Raw genomic sequence first — 25,870 nt, 5'->3', positions numbered from 1 at the left:
GACTACTAATTAATAGTAGCAATGAAACTCCTGGTATTTGTTCTGTTTTTGTTTTGATTATATTTTTTCATAGCTTGATGCCTGATGTTAACAGGTCCTTATTGTATAATTACAAAACAATGTTATGAGAACCCAGTAAGTCAATTTGGCTGTCAGTTTGCAGCATTATCAGTCCAGAGAAGTGCCAAATGAATAGAGTTAATGAAGGTATCCCAGATTCATGACAGGCTTTCTACTTTCATTTCCAGTGCCCAGCCCCGCCCTGGCCCACAGCATCTGAAAGAAACCATTACAGAGAAAGTCTGGCTTCATCCCTATATCCGTGAGCTGGAATATGCTCAATTGCTCTGTGGGGATGATGCATGTGCAGTTTGGTGACTTGTATGAACTGTTGGGATGGAGCATGCTCAGTTGCTCTTTTGGGTCAGCTGCAAGAAACTCAAGTGCACTTAATGAGGATGGATTCTTTGGAGACTTTAGCTTCTGAAATCATAGTTATCTCTACTGAGCATTTTAAAAGACTTATAAATTGGCACAATTTGGACAGATTTTCACAGGGATCACAAGAAATATGGCCCTGATACAAAGATCATCCACTGTCGTGTTTCAACCCTTGCTTCAAAGCATAAGGGTGGTAGAACTTTTCTAAGAAAAGGTCATCAGAATTTTTTTAGCGTGGAAAAAACAACACATTTATCCTGTTGACCCCGACCTGCTCTTGGAGGGTATGTGTTTTTGAGTAAAATATAATCTATTTTCTAAGCATGTGTATAGAAATAATAATGGAATTTATTGAAGCTGTAACAGCAAGTAGAAGAACCAAAATATGTGTGTTAAAATAGGCTTGCTATGTCATAAGCATTAAGTGTTAAGGGCTTAGAATGAGGCCCAGTATAAATTGGTAGTTGGTATAAGCTGGCAAGAGTATTATATGCGTGACCTAAGGTTATAAAATATAGCAATATGTCTCTTGTGATAGTTTAGCAATGCATTATGTGATAAATAGGTAAACCATGGACAAACATCTTAGGCTATTTTTCCAATAAGGTAATCATGGATCTAACAAAATTGACTTATCAAAACTATTGGACATTGATTGATGCAAGTGAGGTTTTAACAGTTAGAAGTTTAGCTGTGGGTAGCTGAAATACCACACACACTGGCAGGAGGCTGACACCTTACCAGATATGATCCAGGGCATATTTGGGTGGAATAAGAAAAGCTGTATAAAAGGTGTGGTTTATGTGTGGGAATGACATAGGATAATCAGGTAGGAAACCTGGCCCACTGCCCTCTTTTGGGGGTGATCTCCACTTATTTCTTCTATCTTTGTTTCTAAAGATATCCATAAGGTTGTAAGTATGCACCGTGTAAGACTAAGTATGAACAATGCAAGAAACCACTTTGCTATACTTATGTATATTGATTTTTCTATTATTTCAATTATATCTGTATTAACTAAACCTCATAAAGTTTCTGTCTTCTCCAATTTCATCTTCTTAATTAACTCTGAGTAGCCACCGAAAAAGAACCCGTCATCTGTGACAAGTGCCCATCGCACTCCAATAAATAAGTTTATCATTGTAAGAATTGATCAGACTATAGTCCCTAGCCTCGTTCTCTGAAACAGTTGAAGTGTTCTGGTTGAAATTTTCCAACAAATTCACCCTGAGCCAGACACCCAGCGTGGAAAATTTCAGATCAAACAGTTAAGGTTGGGCAAAGTTATAAGCAACTGAAAACAGGGTTTTATAATGGGAAGTGTCAGGCAACCTGAATAATACTCTGTCAGGTGTTACTTTATTTAGAGCCTTTGGGATTTGCTGTATTAGTCCTTCTTGGAATATGTTAAGCTTTTGTATAATTCCAATTTGTAGAAATGAAAATTTTAAGCACAGAGGGCCTGATTGTCCCTTCGCTGACACTGGTATAAATCAGGAACTGTACTGAAATCAGTGGAGTTTCATTGATGCAAAATAGATATAAGTAAGAGGAGAATCAGGCCTATGATCACAGCTCCATGTAATGCCAGTACTTAGTCTTTGGCCAGAAGTGGTAACTGAAGCAACCTAAGAAGAATGTTACCCACCACTGAAAGTGCACTTATGGCTTTGGAGACCTCTCTGTGTTCCAGTCTGGATTTTTGCAGGTTCTACATTCAGTAGGCATAATGAGCCTTTAACCAGATGAATCTTTCTTAGAGGTCTATGTACTATGCTATATCTGCCCAACAGTGAGGCTTTGGTCTAGCCCCAGGCAGCTAGGATACCATAATAAAAGCTGGTCTGATATCAGCCCTGGGTAAGAAAATTGACAAGGACTGCTCCCTGTCTATCCTTTGGTGCTATGGGTTTGCATAAAGTACTGGCTCTTTTATCCATGCTTTTGGTTCAAAATTTGACCTACCTAAAAATTGTTATAATCTGGTGGGATATGTGCCTCAGAATCTTGGTTCCTCCAATGAGAAATTACAGATAAAGATATTAGGTCTAGTGGTCAATCAGCAATGAATTAAATGAAGTCTGTGGAGGTACACTACTGTAAAAACTAGTCTAGGCAAGAAAAGAATCAGACCTACTGTTTTTGCGGGACCCTCCTCTTTGCTGGGTCAGCAGCAGCAGCAGCTAATTAACAACCCCCTTTTTCTTCCCAGAGCTGTGCTGATATTATTCATGATACTGATATATAAACAAAGAATTAAATAAACACAGCCATATGCTCCCCTCTGCTGTGAGTCACAGAGGGGAACGACAACAAAAACAGGGTAAAACAGGGCAGTAAAGCTCCCAAACAACAGAATTGGGAGGGCAGCTCCTCCACAGTATACTTCATCTCCCCAGGAGCTTATAGAAGTGCATCCACAGCAAAGCAATATGGTTAAAGTTTCCTGGTTTATGGGTTAAGGGGAGGGAGGAGCCATTCACTGCAGTATTCTCCCCTCCCAGCAAAGTAGAAATCTGTGAAATTTCTTGCAGCATTAACTTCTACTCTGTGCCTGCACTAGCCCCACTATTCCCCTGAGAGGGGTTATTTTGCAGCCAACTGAGCCAATGTCACAGCCTCAGAAGAGTAACATTGCATGGCAGGTACTGCAGGGGGATTAGAGATTCATTTCCCGTGAATCCCCAAGGTTTGGAGGCTGTGCTGCTTGTCCCTTTGGTAGCCCACTCTTTGCTTCAACCCTGCGCCATTAAGGGAGCATTTGTCAGAAATGAGGTGAATATCATGCAGTGTCTGGGTTCTCTATCTGTTCCTACAGGTTTTATCACAAGAAAGGACATATTTGTTTATAACTACACCTCTATCCCGATATAACGTGACACGATATAACACGAATTTAGATATAACGCAGTAAATCAGTGCTCCGGGGGGGGGGGGGGGGAGCGGGGGCTGCATGCTCTGGCCGATGAAAGCAAGTTAGATATAACACGGTTTCACCTATAACACGGTAAGATTTTTTGGCTCCTGAGGACAGCGTTATATCGGGGTAGAGGTGTATTTTAAATTCAGTTTATTTAGGAATGCATAGAAACAAATCATATTTGTCAGATTCACAGGGACACAGTTATAAATTTATTTCCAGATTTCTCAAGGGTTATTACAAGCAATGAAACCTAGCAATTACTTTATTGTTGTCTTTTTACTTTTTACGTTCATAGGTGTGATAAAATAAAACAGCTGTGAAAGAGTTAAAGGCTACCTGTTTGGCACATGAGCCAGTAGAGGACTGAAGGGAAGGTTATGGCCTCCTTCAAGGGAATAAGGGTATGTCTATAATGCAATCAGACTGTGACTGCAAATATAGACATACCTCAGATAGCTTTGATCGCGCTAGCTCAAGTAACAAGTAGTGAAGCCACTGCAGCACAGGCTAGCTACCCAAATAAGTACACAGGGCAGACTTGTACAGCCTCTGCTGCCACCCCTTCATTGCTCTCAAAGCTAGCTCAGGTATGTCTATTCTGCTCAGTCTAATTAAAGACCACAGGCAAGTGAATAAAATAAAGGAAGATCATGGAGAGGAAGACAGGGTGAGTATAGGCAAGATAGGCCCATGTGCTTGCCTAGCCTAACTGCAATTTGCAAGTTTTCTGTCATTTCTTTAAAACAGGCATTATAAGGCAGCAATTTCCCATGTGCACATTGTACTGAATTATTTGTGATAGATGGCACTCAAAAGTTTTGAAGGTTTCATTTGGCTTGGATAAGGCAAAAATTTGGATGCAAACAAACCTTCTGACATCTTTCTGTCTGGCCCCTTTCACGATCTTGAACCAAATCTTTCTGCCCTCACCCAGCCATCATACCCGGACCTTCATTTTCCTTTCCACAAGAACCCATTCTATAATCACATTCCTACACGCAGGTATCAAAACACTGAAAATATTTCATAGTGGCTTGCCTTCCATCTGACACTTTCTCTGTTGGGCTGAAGCAGACTGTTTTATTAAAATGTCATGTGTTGTTTCTTCCCTTACCTGCCTCCCTGCTGAAGGCCCAGAAAAGCCTCAAATCTTCTGAGATTTGAAAGCAACAGTTGGAATACCAGAGATTTAATGCCCATAGAGACCTCAAGATAGATTTCAGAAAAAGTATTTAGCATGTTAGGGATCAGAGAGGGAGCAGTGGTACTTAGACAAACTTAGATTGAAAAATATGTTCACATTTCGTTTCAGCTTTTGGCTGTGATTAGGGCTGATTTTTATATTTTCCCAGTTTATTTACCAGTTTTTTATTCCATGTCATTGTAATGCATCTATGCTATTCATATAGACAAATTCAAATAAATAAATTATAAATTCTGACATACAGATACATGTTTTAATATTTTATGTCCCGAATTACTAAAATTCTGAGTACTCACAGCTTCCATAAGCCAATGGGAGTTGTGGAAGTTCAGCATCTCTGAAAACTAGGCCGTTAATTTTGAAAATGCTTATTAATTACTCTGTAGTCCATAATAGTTCCTTTGGCATCACTATAATCTATGTCCTTCTGAAAAAGTGGATTTTTTTCATATTACTCTATGCTGGCTCTTAAGCATATCATGTAAAGGCTTCCTTATTACTGGTCTCATTATTGACCTGTAGCATTGACCTTAATGAATTGTAGCATTTCCAAAGGAATGCTAGAATCTATTTTGCAAATGTGGTTGACAGGCATACTCATAAAGGCCATGTGCTAACAATAGCTATGAAATTGTTATTGAAATAATTAGCATGCTTGAACACAAAATCATGTTTCTAAACAAATTAATTTAGTTGGTTTTAATTTGTGTTTTTCCAGATCAGCCAAAGGCACTAGTCCAGATTCTGGACAAATGCTGGTAGAATTTCAGTTTAAGAAATAAACCAACTTTCAATTATAAGAGCACACTGCTATCTTCAACTACATTTTGTATTGGTAGCTTTTCAATTTTGATTAAAACAGTTTGTGTCTAGACTGAGACCTGTTATGTCAAGTTTTTCTGTTTGAGTTATAAACACTTGAAAATTATGGAAATACAGACACAGTCTTAACTATGGGATGTGAGAATGATGCTGCTATAGTAACTGATACATTGTAAAAATACACTGTTTACATTTCCTGTTGTAATCATTTCAATTAGACCCCCTTCTAATCAGGACAGTTCTGTGATCTGTTGTATCTTCTTCATATAAAATCTTATTAAAAAATAGTGTCACTTTTCAACAGCTGCATTTGCTGTAATTTAGTGCAGTTAGATGCTTTCATGTCACATGGTTATAGCTAGGTAGATTAATAGTGAGTTCTATCTGGAAATTTCTTTCCTGTTATTGTTCTCCCTCAGCAGTTGATGGCTAAGTTAATTCTCTTTAGTTTTGTCATGCTCTAAAGCACACATTGCCAAGCTTTGATAAGCTTTACAAGGGGAAAAAAGCCCTGATGTCCATCAAAGTCTTAAACTTGCATTTTAAACTTTGCCCTGACCTGATGTGCCATTCAAAAAGCTTCAAAAGATTATTTTTTTAAGAAAGGTTCAATATGTCCTGAGGCTATCGGTTTTGAGTTAAACTGGGTGAAGTAGAAATATTTTACTCATCAGCTTTGCAGTCACAGAGTTTGCCTCAGCTAGAACAAAACTGCTGAGGCATTTAGAGAAAATTAACCCCCCATCCTGGCAGCCAGATGTGACTGGTTTCTGATGAATGCACATGAGTGGGCTGAAAAATCAAGAGACTGTGAAATTCCTGTCAGGTCCGTACAGTGCAGAATGGGCTATTGACTGCTTTCTATATTTCCCTCCATCATTCTTCTTGAACACTGCCATTAATTTCCTCTCCTGCTCTGACTTTTTTCCCCCTTCTTCCTCCCTTTAGCTCTCTGTGCTGCAAAGCAGGATGCACAGGGCATTGGTGGAGTACTTCAGACAACGAGGCCTCTATAGCCAGGCTGGGCTGGCGAAGTTCCAGGCAGCCTCTCATGAGAATGCTCAGAAAATATTAGCTGTGCAGGTAGGTGATTGCAGAGAAGTAGGAAAGATCATTCTGATCTAGATTGAAAAGCAAATGATGGGTAGTGTGATGAAGCATTAAAACCATATCCCATCAGAGTTTTATAAATTTTTAACCTCTTTAATAAACTGGAATTGCATGAAGGATGAATTCAGTAAGTTAGCACATATACCATGCATAGTTTAAAAAAAGAGAAAGATTAGATTTATTTCTCACAAACCTTTGAAAAGATTATTATAAATACATTGGATATAAACATTTGAAAAATATAGAGGCATTAGTACTGCTGTTCAGCTGTTTTAGAAAATGTTATTGTGTACTGTTTTGCAGATCTTACGGCCATGGTAAACAATACTGTCATTTTCATTTTATTCATATATAATTTCTTTAGTATGAAACTGCTATTTAGCTGAAGTACCACACCTTCATCATTAGGTTATGTGATCACTTCACCTTTATCCACTAATAAACAACAGGCCGGGGGGAGGGCGGGGCAGAAACGAGGGCACAAGGTTTAACAATGGTTTCCTCACAGGGATATAATGTTTAATATTTTATGGGTTTTATTTTTCCAGGTATATGTTTACATTTACTGGGAAAAATTACTTTTATGTAATATAAGTTTAAATGTTCTGTTCTTTTTATCTCATGCAGTGGTATGTTGTTAATATTTTTGTAAAGCCACTCCTTTCAGTCTTTTCCCATAGTTAATGACCATAACCAGCGGGCATTTGAGAAATGTTTGTAAAAGACTGGAGTGAAAAATGTCTTCAGTCCTATTTTTTGCAAAATAAATAAAAAAATTATGTAGCTGCTAGATCTTTAATGCATCATATTCTTATAAATTTTAATTTCTATTTTCCGCTAGAGGTTTGCTGTACAGTCCTTAGGATGCCATATTCGTATTAAACTTTAATATTATGCAATTCCATTTCACAATTATTATTAGCATGATTAAGGAAAAAACAAGCTTGAACAAAACTTTTAGAATGTCTTTAAATTGTATCATCACTGTGATCCAGTCTCAAAACCTTCATTGAGGATTTTTTTAAACCTATGGCTTTTGTTATATACATCCAAATATGTTTCATTGTTGTTGAAGATTCAGAAAATCCAAATCATATTAACAGAAAAACAGGAAAGGAAAAACTAATTGAAAAATAAAAATAGAATGAGATTTTCCACCTTCTAGTGATTTGAAATGCTCCGTTAATTTTTATGGAGTGTTTAGTCCGTATTCTCTTATTTTTGTCAAATATTATACTAGAATTGTGTGCTTATTAAGACAAATAAGCAGTTAATTATACTTAAAATTTTACATTTAAAATTTGAAAAACTGGAAATGCTTCCTTTTGAATCTCACAGTGGCATAGCTATGATGATGAGTCTTGATCTTTTTTGTATTCAACTTCTCTAACTGTGATGAAGAAAAGAGGTGATTAATATGCAGCCTAGAGCTCATGAATAATAACAACAGTTACATAGAAGCCACAGGTGCCAGTCAGTTTCCTCACATATGAATCTTTAAGTTAGTCTAGTCTAACATTATGTAGCATTTTAATGGCGGTGCTATCAACATAACCTGTGATTGAAGTCTTATATCAATAACTAGTCTATATTGTAATGAATGAGCTCTCTGGAAATCCTTTGTTCTTGCATAAAATAAATGATTTCTATCATTCACATTGAGAATAAATTGTCTCTATAAATTCAGTTATCCTGAACAATTGAAGTAGCTAGAAATGGGCCTATACCCATACTTCAGACACAAACCTCATCAACATTTGGGGAAGTTCAGGTCCAAATTTTGCAGCTCAGAACTATTTTTAAAAACAACATTTTAGTTAGTGTTTCAGAAATACTGGAACAGTGTATTTTCCATGTGCTGATGATACCCATTCTGACATGGATTCTGTTATTCTAATACCCCTTCTATGTTTGTTACTTGAAATGATTCTTTATGGTAGGGCTTGCCTACATGGTGGGATAATGTATTCTGTTGATGTGTGATTTCTAAAGCAGACTAACATGCTGCGCATTAACTGATCCATGTAGACCCTGCTGGTGCGCTTTAACATAGTGCTGTTTGAAACAGTACTACGTTAAGGCACACTAGGGAGCCTTTCGTGCCCACCGGTCTACACAGACCAATTAATGGGAAACAATTCGTGCTCTTTTGAAATCACACCCCTGGAGAGCGCATTACCACATTATGTCCAGACAAGCCCATAGGAAACATAGAAAATTATAACGGAATAGCTAGTTCAGTTAGGCCATAGAAAACAGTTCTGAGGTATTTAAAAGCGTGTTTCCTGTCAGCAAAATGTAATTGTATTTTGTAATTCTCAGCATATGGATTGTTGCATTTCTGCATGAACTGATGCCTTCAATTTAGCATTGTTAGTGCCAGATTGTCTCTATCCATTTAGCAAGTAGCTATATAAGCTCGTATACTGGTGTCTGTCACCGTAGTATCTGAGTGCTTCCTAAGTCTAAAAAATGACAATAATGATACCTCTTCTCCTCCTTTTTCACCAGCAAGAGACGGGCTTGGTTTGTTACTTTTGTTATTTAATATTTATATTGTGGTAGTGCCTAGAGGCTGGGGCCCCATTGTGCCAGGCACTGTGCAAATAAAAAGACAGTTACTGGCCAGAAGACTTTACATTCTAATAACTTACATTGGATACAGTAAACAGGATGGAACACAAGATAATAGTGACAGTCATGAACAGTGAAATAGGCAGCAGTTACAGCACACAAGGTGCCTAACCATTCTCAAGTGTTTTGTAGGCACCAGGGCTTAGGTGGGTTGTAAGGAGAGATTTAAAGGAGGATAATGTAGTGGCCTTGCAGATTTTTACGGAGAGCTCCTTCCTCAAACACCTGGTGACATATGAGAATGCATGGCAGTGCTTGTTGGAAAATTTGACAAATGGACAATCAAGGGCAGTGTCATTAGCAGAGTGGAGTTGGGAATTGACGTCTTGTAAGTATACATGAGATCACAGGTACAGCGGGGATAGGCCGTGGAGTGCCTTAATAGTGAAGATAAGAAGTTTGTATTTGATATTATGGTGAAGGGGGAGGAGGGTCAGTGGAGCAATGCAAAGAAAAGGCGTGACATGATCAAAGAGATGAACCAAGAAGATTTTTTGCTATAGTGTTTTGAATGGATTTTAAATCGGGCAAGATGAGATTTGTCAAAACCAGAGAGAAGGAAGTTGCAGTAGTCAAGACACATGATAATGAGGGTCTCGAGGAGAATTTTAGCTGTGTGGCTGGAGAATAAAGGCCAGATCTTGCATAAGTTTTACAAGCAGAAACAGCAACATTTAAACACTGCTTGAATGGAAGGGTCTAGAGAAAGGGACAAGTTGAAGATAATGCCCAGGTTTCAGGCCTGCATGACAGAAACAATGGTGGTGTTTTCCACAGTGACTTTAAAAAGAGGGAGAGGAGAGGATTTGAGGGGAAAGATAAAGAGCCCTGTTTTGGTCAGATTAAGCTCGAGTGGATGGCTGGATGTCAGTGATGAGATGTCAGAAAGACGGATTGAAATTTTAGTTTGGACAGAAGGAAACGGGTAAGAGGTGGAGCGGTAGATCTGAGAGTCATCATGTCACGATTGTTGAAGTCACATACGTGAATAAGATAACCCAGAGACAGTGGAGAGGGAGAAGAGCAGGGGTCCAATATGGAGCCCTGAGACTCCCCCTGAAAGATGGAGCACTGAAGAGGAAGAGCCTCCAAATGAAACACTGAAGGAGCACTTAAAGAGGTAGGAGGAGAACCAGGAGAGGATTGAGTCACAAAAGCCAAAGGCAGACAAGATTTCAAGAAGAAGAGTGTGATTGACAGTGTCATAAAGGAGCTGAGAAGTCAAGTAGGATAAGAATGGAGTGTTATATCTATTTGTTCATGTGCTTATGTCTGAGAAAATAAACATATGAGATTGGGTTGCTATTGTAGGAAAGGCAGTTCTGATTGCCGCAAAGTTGTCGATCAGTCGTATTTCATTTGGCAGTGTTCCATAATTTGCATTGTGGACAGGAAACTGCAGAACCCCCCGAAGTGGCCAGAGTCAAAGGCCATCTTCATGACTCCATCCCCGCAGATTACCTGCTGACCTTCCCTGGCCCCCATGGCACCACAGTCCATGCCCAAAACCCCTTTGGGAGGGATCCCACATAATGGAAAAGAAAAGTGCCTAAATTAATTATGACTGGAAAAAATAGGTTTTTATAATTGTCTCACTTAAAATGTATAAGCCAAGAGGCCAAGTCCCGCAACGATTTACCAATTGTAGAGCTTACTCTTGGGAATAATCACACTGAAATCAATCGAACTGTTCATGGTAATAAGCAGTATGCCTGGTAATAAGCATGATAGGTGGAGCACAGGCTGCTTGCTGTCTCTGGAGCATTTAGTTCAAGCTGCCCATAAATCCCCATTCCACCTAGAGTCAGCTGGCCCAGCCCTAAAAGTGACTGCCTTTCAAGTGCCAGAGTTTCATCACAGACTTAAATTATCCTGGGATAGATAGGTCCAAGTTCTCTGCTTTGCCAAGATTAGGCTCAATAAAACAGAGGGGGAGTCACCAGGGAGCCAGCTACTGCTCCCTGCTTCTCTGCAAAAACCTAACATAGATTCCAGCGATGTGGGGGTTCCCCCAACATGCAATAGCTGGCTGCAGAGCCAAGGCACTGTCCAACTAGTTGAGCATAACCAGAATACATTGCACTCCATGTAAACCTCCTCCTTGCCTCCTACCTCAGGAGCTGCGAAGAAGATGGTGTACCTGGAAGATAACTGAGCTGGTTCTATACTTGTTGAGCACTCCCAAATAGTTAGGAGGATATGTCCAATGTCTGTTCCCTTTTTGTCACCTGAGCAGCGTAAAAAGAGCAAAGTGGAGCAGAAAATTTGCACCATAACTTGGAATCAGTTTGTACAATGTATCAAACACATTGGATCTTTTCATAACAGACTTTGTATAGTTGTTATTTGTTATTAACTTGTGTGTGGCAGGTATGAGAGATTAGAAAGTATGTGCTAAGTAGAGAAAAGATAAGGGTCGAAGGGTAAAAAAAAAAGCAACAACACTAGTGGCATCCAAAGCACCAAAAATAATGAGTGTCTCCCATGAAGCCAGAATTTCTGGGATCACCACATGATCAGGTATACACACATAGTTCTTTTCCCACTGGTTATGGGTTACATATTTTCTCTAACATGCTGCTAGAACCAGGAATAAAATGCACATTCAGAAAAGCTTTTGATTTTTATGCTTTTTTCCAAACTAAATGTATATGATCATGGAGGAAATCTACTTTTGTCCGTATATAATATATGGGCACTTTACCCCATTCTTTTTTTCTAAAAGTGAAATATATATGCTATTTTACTTTGTATAGCCCCTTTTATTTCGGCCCTCAAAACTTTTTAAAATGTAGATTCCAATTCTAACATTACCCATGTAGTCACTTTGTGTTTTCATGTTTAATTTCTGCCTTTGAAATAGAAGGGATCCATTAAGTGCTCATACTCACAGTGATTATGCTTGCAGTGGAAAATACAATTTAAAAATGTCAAATTTCAGTTGTGATGTTTAAAAAAAGGATTAAGGATTTCACTTTTATAATATAAGAATAAACATGCCTGAATGCAGATTTACAATGGAGTACATTGCTGATGCATAAGTCATTGGCTCAAATAATTCATGCTGGCAATTTTGGCCTCTTTACTTATATTTTTGGAGAGAAGAGTACAGGAAACTTACTTCTTGGGCAAGGTTATCATGTCTTCGTACAATCTTCCCACCTCTCTCATGTTAAAAATCTCCCTTCATACTATCTGAGAGCACCCAATGGCAGAATTTGGCAGATCAGAATTTAAGGGGGACCTAACTTAAACAGTGTTTTCCTTTAATTCTGTGGAGCTTTCAGATGTCTTTAATGTCTGAGGGAAAAATTTGTGTGGAACTAAGAGAAAGTTCCATGTGGAAGTCATACACTAAACTGACTTTTGATCCAAACATAATTGCATGGGAGTTAAAGCTCATAATACAGTAGGAGCTTATGCCAATTTTTCTGAAAATCAAAGCTGTCCAGGTTTGAGGCACGTTGGTGCAGTGATATGCAGGAAAATACACTGCTGTTATGTGTGTGTCCTTGTTCTATAGATCACTAGAGGATTTCAGTTTCCAGGACACCTTGCACAAGCACTAAATACATTTTTCAGTCAGTTACAGAATACAAAATATATTTTAAGAAAAGAATTCAGATTAAAAAGGTTAGATGCACACTCATACAGCAGTGTACAAGGTGGGTATTTGCAAAAGGTATTTGTTATATAATTGAAATTTTGTCTAGTGAGTAGTACAGTACTGTTGTGGAGTTTTGATTATTTGGTTCTTCAGTAGCTTGGGTAGTCATCTACTTTAATCGTGACAGTTATGAATGTTTTATGGTAATCTGTTGAATTACCTGAAATAGAAAGTGTTGGCTGAACTTCTGAAGTTCTGTGGTGATGAGTGTATCTATGTTTAGCCCTGTAACTATAACTCAATCCTGACCTTCCTCGGTTTAGACCATCCTTTCTAGATGAAGGTGGGTTTTTTCCAGCTATAGTCCCATTGCCAAAATTGTCTTTATGGCTAAATACTGGGAAAGACGGTATCATTAGTGTCATCTTTGAAACTTTATATTGTTTGACAAATGGTTTCCTCTGATACTCAAACCACAGGGCTGCCATTGAAAGAGTATGTAAAGATTGTGGGCCTGGCTCTCCACTGCTTTTCCCCTTGCATAGTCATTCTCAGTTGTGCAAAGTGGCTATAAAAGTCTACCATCAGTTCTCAGAGTTTGGAGAATTATGATTTGATAGTATTTTACATTCACTTTGCTCAGCTTAAATGACTACATAAGGTGCAAGGCAGAAAAGGATCAGTCCCCTTTTGTTTCACTTGACTCCAATGTTCTTGCACTATTTTGGCTTTTTCCAGTTGCACTAAACTTTATGAATTATCCTGGGGTCTTTTTAAAATCGCTTGGGCAGGATTATCAGATGATGCAATTCAACATAGCCCAGTCACTTCAGTGGAATTATACTAATTTACACCAGAGGACATCTATCCCATTATGCTCTTTGGGCCATATCCTCATCTGGGCAATTTGGCAGAGGTCAGCCAAGGAAAGAAATCCTCCCAAGGTTGCAGAGTGTCAGGAAAGTTGCTGCAGTCATCCTTGTGGCTCCTGCATCCTGTAATGAGGAAATAGTCAGTGGATCTGCATAGTCCGGTATGATCCTGGCATCCTGTTCAACTGTCCTCATGCAGAGTACCCAAATGCAGTTCCTCTTAGGACAGGGCCATCTATAATCATGGACACTGGCGTCAGGGTCTTCCCTCCTATCTTTTGAAAATAATTAATTCATGGTGTGCTTCTTATTTGTCAGATGGTAGTCAGTTTGTTAAGGCCATTTTTTGTTCTCTAACTTATTAACACAGGTGTGTTATGGTGTCCCTCAGGGTTGATGATCTTCAAATGCTTTATGCTCACTCTTTTATTTTTCTTTGTTATGGGTTGAGTTATCACCATTTATACTGATTACACTCAGTTGCAATCTTTTTTGCCTGCTGATTTCACTTTAGCAGTCTTGCTGTTTCTGTCTTGTCTTGGAGACATATGGAGTTAGATGACAGATAACTTTTCTTAAGGGGACATTGCTACACACTTTTTAATTAGTTTTAAACTTTTTCATATTTACTTGTGATTATTTGTAGTAACCATTTAGAAGATTGAAGATAAATTTCACTGGGTACCAATTCTTCCATTATTCATTTGTAAACATTTTTTGTATGTTTAAAATGGAATTGGGACAAGTAAGATAGCTGTTTTTGTTTCTGCTCATATGGGCTAATGGCTTTTGACTTGAACAGTTTGTCAGATAAGGCAAATGAATGTCCTTGCACCCCACCTGAATGGCCATGCTTCTGCCAATGAGATCCAAATTCTATTTATCTCCATTGGTTCAAGATGGTCCATCACCTCTAGAGCACACTGAACATGATTAAAACTTTCCGTTCCTCCCTGTAATGCTTGCCGTATACTTTTTATTTAGGGGTATTTTCATTTCACCTACCAGGAGGGCCACACTTACTTGGACTTCCAATTAATATGTTCTTCTAATTAAACATGGAGGTCAATAGGTAGGACATCACTTCAGAAGTCTAAGACTTTTCCCCTTAAATGCTTATGTAATCTGGATCAGAATCTCTGGCTTTTTTCACAATCTGATCTTAAACTTGGTCCTTTTAAATCAGCATACTGTTGAGTTTTGTGACTAGGTAGATCCAAATGATGACCACATCAAGTTCTCCCCAGAAACTGTGGATTCACTCCTTTCATGTTGGTGACACAGTGGCAAGAGCAGTTGACCTTGGCATGGGTTCTCATAAATACTCGTGTTTGATGATCTGTATGATGGAGGGGATTTCTTTGGGGAGAAAGCAGAGGCTAGTCTCAAAAAACACCTTTGATTTCCTTGACTCTTTGGTCCATTCCTTCACTTCTCATGGCATAGAGCAAAATTCTGATGTGCATACTCAGACAAATCTCCCATTAAAGTATATGAGGTGACATGCATATAGACATGTGTATAGCACTTGGTGTAAATGAGCTGCATTTAGGTTTTGATGCCTTTAGTGCCCCACCCTCGTCAAGCAAAGTATCACTTCCTCTAAAGCACTGACACCAATCTTGATTCCTCTTAGTAATTGTGCTTGGCCTCCAGTGGCTCTGCTACTAATACTGTCTGCATGGGTAATCAACCCAGTATATCCTAAAAGGCAACAATAGAAATATTGCAGGACTTACTAACTTCTTATAAAGAGAGTTGCTTCAGTGACAATGTGCCCAATCCAAGTGTTTAACCTCCTCCTTTACAGATGCTAGAGTTCTAAGTTCCTCTTTCCACAAGCAGCATAAGCCTCACTTTTTTTTGTAAAGGTTCCTCTAGCCAGCAAGTCATACTCAGCTTGAGAGGCTCTTCTTATTGAAGGTTAGACTAGGAGCCTTCTACTCTGGTTACCTCAGACATATAAGTAATCAATATTATTCAGCATATCCACAATTTTTTCCCAGAATACCTCACAAATTGGCCCACAAGAGAATGTATTCAAGCTCAACGGTATCCAGAAATGATGATGCCAGAAATCCAATACTTCTCTGTAAAAAGTATCATCTAGCCTGTGCATGGTAGTAAAAAGGGGAAACCGTTTTTATTATAGGTACTCCTTGGTAACCAAAAAGAGAGAAGAATTGAGATCCATCCTGTCTCTTAGAGACCTGGCATAAGCACCAATGATACTGCCCATGCAAAAATGCTAAAAACTTTTTCATTGTAGGGAAGTGTCATAGTAACTGTCAGACTAACCCAGTTGAGCTTGGACTAGTACCACACAACAGTGCTACAATTCAAAAAATACTTTTTCCACTCAAAGTTTAAATGAACAGTAACCAATGCTGCATGACCTTTACCTCCATTAGAAAACTAAGGTCACTACTCAACAAATAATTAATAATAATAATTTCCTTTGTATAGTGCTGGAGTTGAGAGTATGAACTGCTGCAGGATATCAAGGACATTTTCAGAGTAGGAAGAATATTTATCAGGGCTGTGCATACCATGGTAACAAATAAAGAAGGTCAGTTTGATTCAGACTGATTCAGACCAAGCACTGGTCCTTTGTGTGTGATATTTGCAAACTTGTTGGGCATGACACTTTATACTTCCACAAAGTGGCACAACAGGATCAGAAAATATTAGTAATATAGCAACTGACTCATACTCATATTTTCTATTAGCAAAGAACAATTGGTTCATTTCCCCTAGTACATGCAGGGCACATCCGTGGACCATAAAAAACCAGCGAAGAAACGCACCACACATGGAATGCCAGTAATGAATAGGATTTGGGGGAGCACAAACAATTATTTTATATGCAAAAACAATTTAATTACATGAAAGTAAACATCACATATGGTTGATATATTGGTAAATGGATTTGTTGAACATTGTAATTAATTTGATATGCATAAAAATATTTGTCATTTAATAATATATTAAATACACACACAAAAACTATGTTAAAAAAACATTATTAGGAAATGCCAGAATTCACGCTGTGCGTGCAACCTTAAACTATCCTCCTTGGGTATATGCATTATGGTACAGTCTTTAATTACATGGTCATATTTTTATTGCATAGGACCCCTGCCTCATTCAGTGTACAGAATGGACACTCTTCACTTAATGAGCAGCTATTCAATATTTTTTTTACCCGTTGTTCAGTGTGTGGCCCCATTTACTGCACATTGTTCAAACCTGCTCCGAAGATAATTATTAATTCCTTCATGGGATTTTCTATGGTTCTCGTCATTACATTATCCATATGCTTCAGAAATATTAATAAATTTATATTCGCAAAACTCTTGTGAGGTGACGGGCTATTTTTATTCCCATTTTACAGATGGGGAGATGGGGAACAGAGAGATTATGGTCAAAAGTATCTACTAATTTTGGGTGCCCACTTTGAGATAACTAGGACCTGATTTTTCAAAATACTTAGCATTAAATAGCACTTTATCTGTTCAAAGCACGGGTCCTGTTGACTTCAGTTACAGTTGTGAGTCCTCGGTACTGCTGGAAATCAAATCCCAGTGTTTCTAGTTGGGCAACCAGAAAATGAACACACAGGTAGTGACCACCTGTGAAAAGTTTGGTTTAAATGACTTGCCTAGTATCACATAGGAACTCTGAGGTGCAGGGAGGGATGGAATCCAATTCTCCAGGCCAATATTTGACAGCTTTAACTATGAGACCATCCTTTCTCTTCCGGCAGTCCCCTGCCTCATTTACTTCACACCTTCCAACTTCTGCAGCAAATGAAGCAGGGGTCCCACAGACAAGTCTCCTTCACTGCATAACTCAGACTGATTCCCAGAGCAAGTCCATTCTGTGCACTGAATGAAGTAGGGATCCTGTGAAAAAGTAGTATGTGATCATGTAATTAAAGATGGCATCATAAAGCATGTGCACAGGGGATTGAACTGAGAGTCCTGGCTCAAGCAGCTGACAACTCTGGAGCCATTAGCTGAGCTGGGAGCCAGGTGCCTCAAAGACTTGAGAGCCCCCAGGGATTCCTGGCTCCAAGGCAGGCAGCTTGGAAGCCCTGAGAGTCCTGGCTTCCAGGTTCCCTGCTGCCCAACTAGGAGACTGGCAGCCTTGGGAAACCAGATCTAGCAAGGGATGCTGAAGAGCCAGGCGAGTTAGCTGGTGGGAAACTAGGCAGGCAAGTTTAGAAACCTGTCTGGCAGGGAGAATTCCACTGGAATCTTACCTATGTTCCAGCAGAAGGTCATTCAAATTGACACGTTTCTGCAAAACGTTTTACTTCTGAGTCAACTAACTGTCATTTTCTGATGGAAAAATACTCCATCAGAAAATTTCTGTCCAGTTCTACTTCTTATTCATTCTCTCCTCCAGTGCTAATACCCCTGTGCTTCAGAGTTATTTAGTTATTTTAACAGACTTACTGGTACATGGAACAACAGAGGGGAAAACATACAATTACAAATACAATTCCCTAAAATAACTTGTATATCCTGTGAAATTTGTAAATTTCTTGCAAGGATGTATCACAGTTTCCCACCAGGACCATTATTTTTTTCACCCATAATCATTCCCCAGTATGGAGCAAAATAGATAAATACTGGGAAAGTCATCATTTTGGCACTATTTTCTTTGGTAAAATAACAGGAAACGTTAGCTTAGATATTTCTGTGAATTCTCCAGTTACGTTAACATACACTCATACAGCCATAAAGCGGTTAATAGCCTCCCAAATAAGGCTCTAGAATAGCTCTAGCTGATGCAAAATGTTGCATTTAGGATGCTTTTGTCCTCTAATGACTATGCATGCATATTTGGGTGTGTATATTTAGAGAAAGGGGCTGAGAATGAGGTATTCAAATCCAAAGGAGGTTTTAGCTAGGATACGGGGTTCAATTTGAGGCTGAATCAGAAGTAGTGTTTGGATTGGATGTGATGGTATTGCAATCTCATGAGCTGCTCTTGTGAGATTTGGGCCCAAAGTGCAGAAGTTGTACAAGATCATTTGGATCACAAGATTTCTATAATCTTGACTAGGTGGAATATAGAGAGTTGTCATATTTATTGGTTTAGTTAAAGAAATCAGTGGTAATTTTTCATGAGCAAGGAATGCAACAATGAGCCAAAGAAAAAGGTGGTTATTTAGCCACTATACATCAGAAAAAGAATCAAAAAATATTTGCTAGATTTGCTTTCACTGCAATAGACGCCTCCATGTTATAACTGAGAAAAGTTAGAAATATTGTATATCAGGAGGACATGGTTGGGGTGGAATATTATGAAGTCATTGCCGTATTATCAAATACTGACTGTGATGTTTCAAGTTAAAAGTAGGAATTTGAAATCAATTTAGCTAGTGCAGTGAGTAACAAATTAGGGAGATATGATTATGCATTTTATACTGATGATTTAACCTTGCAGCAGCACTTTGGCCTATCTGGGGTTGAATTACCTCCTTCTATCCATTTGTAGCATACATCATGCTGCATCACAGGTTTAAAGATGAACTGTTTACATGCTGAAAGCTTCTTTTTGGCAGCTCCTCTGTTTTTGTCATTATCCGAATTAATTATGGATCTCCAGTAAACATGTTGATATATCATAGATTATAAACTCATCTATTGAACTCTTAACCATGGTTGCAAAGCAGATTATCTTATTTAAAGACGGTGGTTTAAAAATTTAGACATTTAATTTAATTAGCTTTTCCCAGAAGTATATAAAGAAATCAGAATCCTAGGGTGAATAACATTATGGTTGTATAAGCAAACTTACAATAGCATTTTTGCCTCAAACTCAATAATTTTAGTTATAATCACTAACTATGTTTTCGTTTTACAGAACCAGTACGATTTGGAAAAAGAATAAAATTGCTTTTAAAGTACAAAAATAATTATGAACCACTTGAAACGTAATGTCTGTGTTTTATTTCTCATCAGAATTCATTAGTGTGTAACATCAATAATTTAGCCCATCATTTGCCAACACTGACTTGGCTCAGTAGTTCAATCATGTAACCCTGTAAACTCACTTTCCATTAAAATGAATGTTGCTGACAAAGGATAACTAAAGAGATACTTCATTTATTAACTAAAGAGATACTTCATTTATCAACATTTTTAAATTAGGAGTTTGGGACCACAGATGCTTAGCTGGATAAATTATTCAATGGAATTTTTACATTAGGCCTAAAGACTTCTGTAGAATTAAATACAATGTTATCTGAAATTATAGCTGTCTTTCATTTATGTAACATGTAATTCATAGCATTCTATTCCAGAAGCCAACAGAGCCACCTGCAGAGAAACAAATGACCTACCAGAATGAAAACTTGACTGTCTTATTCAGAATTATAACGTGTAATAGTTACCCTGTATCCTGATTGACTCAACCAAGCATTTCCCATAGAAAAATAATAACTTCTTACTACAAGCACTCTAATCTCCCAAAGTCACAAAATATCAATTTGAGGCATTAAATATGTTTATACTATTTTATGGTGAGTCATATCCCCAAATTATTCATTATCTTCCTCAAATACAGCCTTTAAGACATTCAGATTCCACATCTATTGTCTTATCCCTTGCCTTTCCAATGTTTGAACCTCAATCAGCCACCTGTCCTATTTTAACAGGACATCAGTTGCATTTTCTAAACTTCTGACCTACATCTTGCTGATAGGCTGACACATCACAACTTGGATGTAAAAAGCAACAGAGGGTCCTGTGGCACCTTTAAGACTAACAGAAGTATTGGAAGCATAAGCTTTCATGGGTAAGAAACGCACTTCTTCAAATGTCTTGCATCTCTCTTGCTTTTTATAGATTCAGACTAACACGGCTACCCCTCTGAAACTTGGACGTAAGCATTTATTGTGTTTTTGAAATATATAGACTTCTACAGCACCTTGGGACAAAATGAGAAAGCAGTTAAAGTTCCTGCTCTATCATGTCCTCTCTGACTAGGTCTCTCTGAGAAAATAAGACTCTCTGGGAAACCTGAGCCTTTTTGGAGGAGAAACCAATGTACTATTCAGGACTAACACAAAATAACTGCCATCTGGCTTCCCCCTTTGGTATTGTACACTCCTAATGCTGCCAGTCCTGTGCAGAAACCAGAAATCAGGGCTTAAGCAGCCAGGAAACAAGCCTTTAACTTAATGGTTTCAATATAAATTACTATATTACCACCCTTCCACTTTAAATTCTTCCCCTTCTATGTGGAGGATTACTTCTTTCTGACAAGATACTGTACTGTCTCCCCAAAGGAGCTTCCTTATTCCTCCCCTTCCTTGGGCTTTGTTTTGATAGCGTTCTCAGGCCAAGAACCAGACCCTTTCTGGGCACTGTTCTAAGTAAATTGCCTAATACCCTTATCGCATTAGTGCATTCTGCTCCCCCTGGCAGGCTTAGGAGTGAAGGACCAAGATCAGAACTCTTCTTTACATCTTTCACCAAAAGTGATGTTTTTCCAAAATGAGTGGGACATTCTTGCTAAGTCAGAGCTCAATGGGAGTTGAGTGTAAATGTGCTGGACTGAAGAGAAAGATTATGATTGAGATTGGAAAGAAACTAAATGCTGTTACATAATTAAGAATGCTAAGGAGATTTGTGAGAGGAAAATCCCAGTGTAAAGTATTGTTGTTTCTCTTTTTATCTTGTGGGGGTGTGGGGACTATCCCTCAGAGAGCTACTCAGGTCTCACGAAGCACTTTGACGACCAATATAGAAACTATTCTTCTTCAATATAAGCTTGTATATATCTTCTCTTGTTCTTTGGAATTAAACTCTGTTGCATGACTATGGAACCTGTAGCTCTCATTTTGACTCTGTGTCAGTTGTTAGCACTTTTATTTTAAAAATGCGCCAAAAAAGATGAAGGTTGAAGTCTTGCACTAGGATATTTATTTCTTACATCTTAAAATTCCATTTACTACTAAGCAATTCCGTACATTGTCTCCTAAAAAATAACGTTAATTTTTCTTTTAGCCCCCTTCAAAATTTTGATAGGCCACTACAGCTTCACTGTTTTGCTTTGACATCACAGCTACCATAGAACTTCACTGGAGCATGGTGATTGCCCATAATGACTCCAATAAATCCCATTTTACTACTATTTGGCACAGATTTTCTTTATCATGTTGTAGCAGAATATTAAAATAATAAAGAGAAACTTAAAAACCCTGCCAAGTAGTGAAAAGGTTATTTATTTTGTGATAGTGTAACACCGACAGACCCTGGTCATCGGCGGGTGGGATCGAACCTGGGATCTCTAGGGAGCTTAGTGCATGAGCCTCTACTGCATGAGCTAAAAGCCAACTGACTGTTAGCTAAGGTGGTAGAGCAGACTCATTAATATCTCTAAGTGGTCTTAGTGCCACTAGGTGGGCCAGAACACCACACCCAGGAAGTATGTGGGTTACAGACTTCCCCTAGCTGAGGAAGCAGTCCTGAGCTTCAGAGACTTCCCAGTTGATATCCCAGATGAGTCCCCACTTGTAACACCAACAGACCCCAGTTGTCCGTGGGTCGGAGCAAACCAGGGACCTGTGGAGCTTAGTGCATGAGCCTCTACTGCATGAGCTAAAAGCCAACTGCCTGTTAACTAAGGCTGTAGAGCAGACTCATTTTATCTCTCTCTCTAAGTGGTCTCAGTGCCACTAGATAGGACAGAGCACCACACCCAGGAGGTATGTGGGTTACAATAGCATCTCACACCAACGATCAGGAAACAAGAGTGCTATGTGCTTAATTGTCAAAGTAGAGGCCTGATCCTGATCCCATTGAAGTCACTGGTAAAACTACCATTGATTTCACTGGATGCAAGGTTAGGCCCCACGACTTGGGACAATCACAGGGACGGAAAGCCCTGATCCAATAAACTCTCACTTTCTTTCTTTGGTCTAAAGCCAGGTAGCATAGTTTTTCCAATACACTTTTGTTAAGAACGTAGGAATTGCCATAGTGTATTAGAGCCTGTGGTCCACCTAGTCCATTATCCTGTCACGGACAGGGCCAGCATCAAATTTTTAGGAGAAGGTGCAAGAAATCCTTCAATAGGTAGGCGTGAAATAATCTGCCCCTCCCTTCCATGAAAGCCTGTTCCTAATCCGTATTAGTTAAAGATTGTCTTAACCTCTTAAGTATAAAATGTTGCATGCCTTCTAAAGTATTTGTTAGCATTAATTATTATCATTCTGGATATTCATGTTATCCATATAAACGTCCAATCCTTTTTTCAATCTTGCTAAATTCTTGGCCTCAATGACATCCTGGGGCACCGAGTTCCTCAGTCTGATACCAAATTGTGTAACAGATGATTGTCAACAGAAAAGGTCAAATGATACTCTGTTTTGTCTGAGGTTGTAATATTTAATTTAACAAAAATTAATAACAATTAACAAAGCTATAAACTGCACATTCTAGGCTGTGAGAGGCCAAAATATTTCTCCAAACTTATTTTTTTCTTCTCAATCTCATTTTAAACTTGATTCTAGCTCTTTAACCGTGGGCCACATAACCATGTGGGGGCATGTGCTCTATCCCAGTGGAAGTTCCTGGAGTACAAGTGGAGCACAGTGTCACATTGGGAATATTCTAGAGTGCAGAGAAAGCAAAGCCTTTGAACTGGTACAGTATATATTTCACCCTCTGTGGGGCCTGCTCCTCTGATGTGGGAAGAGTGCAGCAAGCCACTGCTGCTGCTAACATCATTTGCCATTCATTACTATCTAACCCTCATTCTTCTCCCTACTTCCCTCAGCCCAATTGTTTACAAAGGCAATCGAAGATAGGTCTGTTCTCTTTCAAGAAGTTAAGGATGGAGTTGGTTCATTTGAATATAAAAATAGTTGTCAGATTAGCCCTTGAGATTAGCAAAATATTTCTGAGGAAAATGTTCACAAATCCCCCCGGGGAGAGATGATGCAGGCTACTATTTTTACTAACGTGTCACTAGCATTGCCGTTCCTTTTTCTCCACTTTCATGTGTCGCAAAGGTGAACTGACAATTCTGCAATGTTTTGCCTCTGGAATCCAACAATAGCTCCCTCAGATAGAAGTGATAGTTCTTGTATATAACACATTGGAACGGTGCATTATCTCACAGTTGCTGTTGACAGTACATAGTTCTGTGGCTCAGTCTGTGACAGGGCAGATAGCTTTCTTACCCTGCTAAGTATGATGCTGACCAATCTCACTAAAGACTTTTTTGGGCTCCCTTCTCTGTTTCTCCAGCTTGATATCTGCCTCACCCACATGAACATGCAGAAAATTTACCATATCTGGCTGCTATTTGTCTCTTAACCATAGAAGGTTAAAAAAAATAGAATACACCTTAACAGTGTCTCTTGCAATAGCACTTTCCCATGGAATTTTTTCTGATCTCATTGAGAAAAAACTTCCACTACCTTCAAAAAACATTTAAAAAGTCAGCATCTCGACCTGAAGGGATTTCTGGGGCTCACTCAGCTTCCATTGGTTGAGAAAGAAGCTCACCTGTGTGTGTGGGCAAAGGCCCTCTCTAAAGCAACAGCTTTGGTGGCCTCTGGGGCTATGAAATCAGTCTATCCAACTCATGTAAAGGGGAAAGGCTCTCCTTGAGGCAGCCTCAGACATGCAGGAAGAGATATTTCAAGACTTCCACAATGTAAGGGATCTCAGCAGGCCCCCTTTGTTCCCTGCTAGCCCCGGGCCCAAGAAGTGCTTGAGTAGATTAAAGAGTCCTTTCTAATTGTTACATCTTATCAGGAGTCTAACCTGTCCTCTAAGGGTTACCAAAAGGCTTTCCGTGGCTCCCTAGATTATGACTTTCATGCAGCTTTCATTGTTTCTAGAGATCTATTTGTGTCAAATGCAAATATTTTCCCTTTCAAATTTTAGCAATTGTTATAGTCCGCTACAGAGGAAGAGAGGTGTCCTCCCATTTGGAATCTGAGCCATGGGCTGGCCCCATTAGGAAGGTCTCTTAAGGTTTGGAGTATGTGTTTTGCAGAATTCCCTTCCAGTCTGTCCTTCAGGCCAAGAAGGCATATAGATCACCTGCACTTCTCATGGCACCACACAGGGTTTATTGCTAAATGTACTCTGGGACTTAAATATGCACTTAGTAGACTTAGGGTTCTTCTTTACTAGGGGGGATTCTGCAGTTGTGTCTTGCTCAAAAAAGATATACATTCCCTTGAATGGGAAAAAGGAGTCTGACACTAGAAAGTTGTCCATTTGTTTAGCTTAGCTATTTGCTGAGTATTGAAGTCACAACAAGGAAAAGTTTTCTGTTTCTCCCTTCTCAAAAAAATTGTTTTTAAAATAGCTTATCCAGGGTTTCTTAGGGAGTGAAGAGCCTGAACATTATTGCCCAGGACTCTCTCATGTTTTGTGTTTACATCCTCAGCTTCTCTCTGGTGGCTCTCTAAACATCATGAATTTGTCCATGGTAGAGAATATCTCATTCCATCTCCTGTTTCCTTCAGAGGGGATACATTTTGGAGGAAACACCTTGTATTTGATCCTATGTGACTTGTCAGACAGTAAGTTTATCTTCCCATGCCAGCTTCCCAGATGTCACCTGGCATTCCCTGTGCTCTTTCACTAGGCACAATCAGCTTAATGTACAGGCATCTGTGAAGACAGCCACTGACCACATGGTGGTTAGAGCAGAATTTATATGAGGGGATGCTGGTTAAGAGATTAGAAGTTTCCCTTTCCCTTCTTTACCTGTTCATCCACTCCAAGTCCTCTTTTCTAGTTCACTCTCAAGTCTCTCCTTAGAGTGTTTACACATACGTGCTGAGGGCAGGAGAGAATGGAGGGACCCAGGCATAGACATGATGAGGATAAAAGGTGGGTTGGAATATTGTTTTGAAGACAAGCAAAGGGAACATGGAGAGAAGGAAACAGATAGCACTAAGGATCACAAGGAGGAAAGCAGGGAGTGTAAACTGTCATGATAGAAAGGTACGAAAACAATTGATGGTATTAAAACAGGTAAATTAGAACCCATAGCGGTAGAGAATCAGTAGGATATAGTTAGAGAAAATTGATATCCTGGAGTGCCAGTTGGTGGAGTAACGGTGAGCTAGTGTCTCCCAGATAGCTTGTTACTGACTCTAGTGGAGATGGTGGGATAGGAGAAAAAAGACAGGCGTTCATTTCTCTCGCCACCTCTACTGTTGGCTATTGTGGCTGCCTTTGCATTTTCCATTATGATCTTCATATTATGTA

General features: G+C 39.0%; 1 protein-coding gene across 1 annotated transcript in view; it reads left to right on the top strand.

Annotated features, from left to right (window-relative positions):
* The window catches only part of CCDC178 (coiled-coil domain containing 178), a 313,262-nt gene that overhangs the window by 269,768 nt on the left and 17,624 nt on the right, over positions 1-25,870 (top strand). Inside the window, exon 17 of the mRNA XM_065582469.1 lies at positions 6,339-6,473. Coding sequence (XP_065438541.1) covers positions 6,339-6,473 — 135 coding nt within the window. The remainder of the gene's footprint in view (positions 1-6,338; positions 6,474-25,870) is intronic.

This window comes from Chrysemys picta, chromosome 2 (genome assembly GCF_011386835.1).
Source record: "Chrysemys picta bellii isolate R12L10 chromosome 2, ASM1138683v2, whole genome shotgun sequence".
NCBI lineage: Eukaryota > Metazoa > Chordata > Testudines > Emydidae > Chrysemys > Chrysemys picta.
This window is presented reverse-complemented; position numbering and strand designations above follow the sequence as displayed.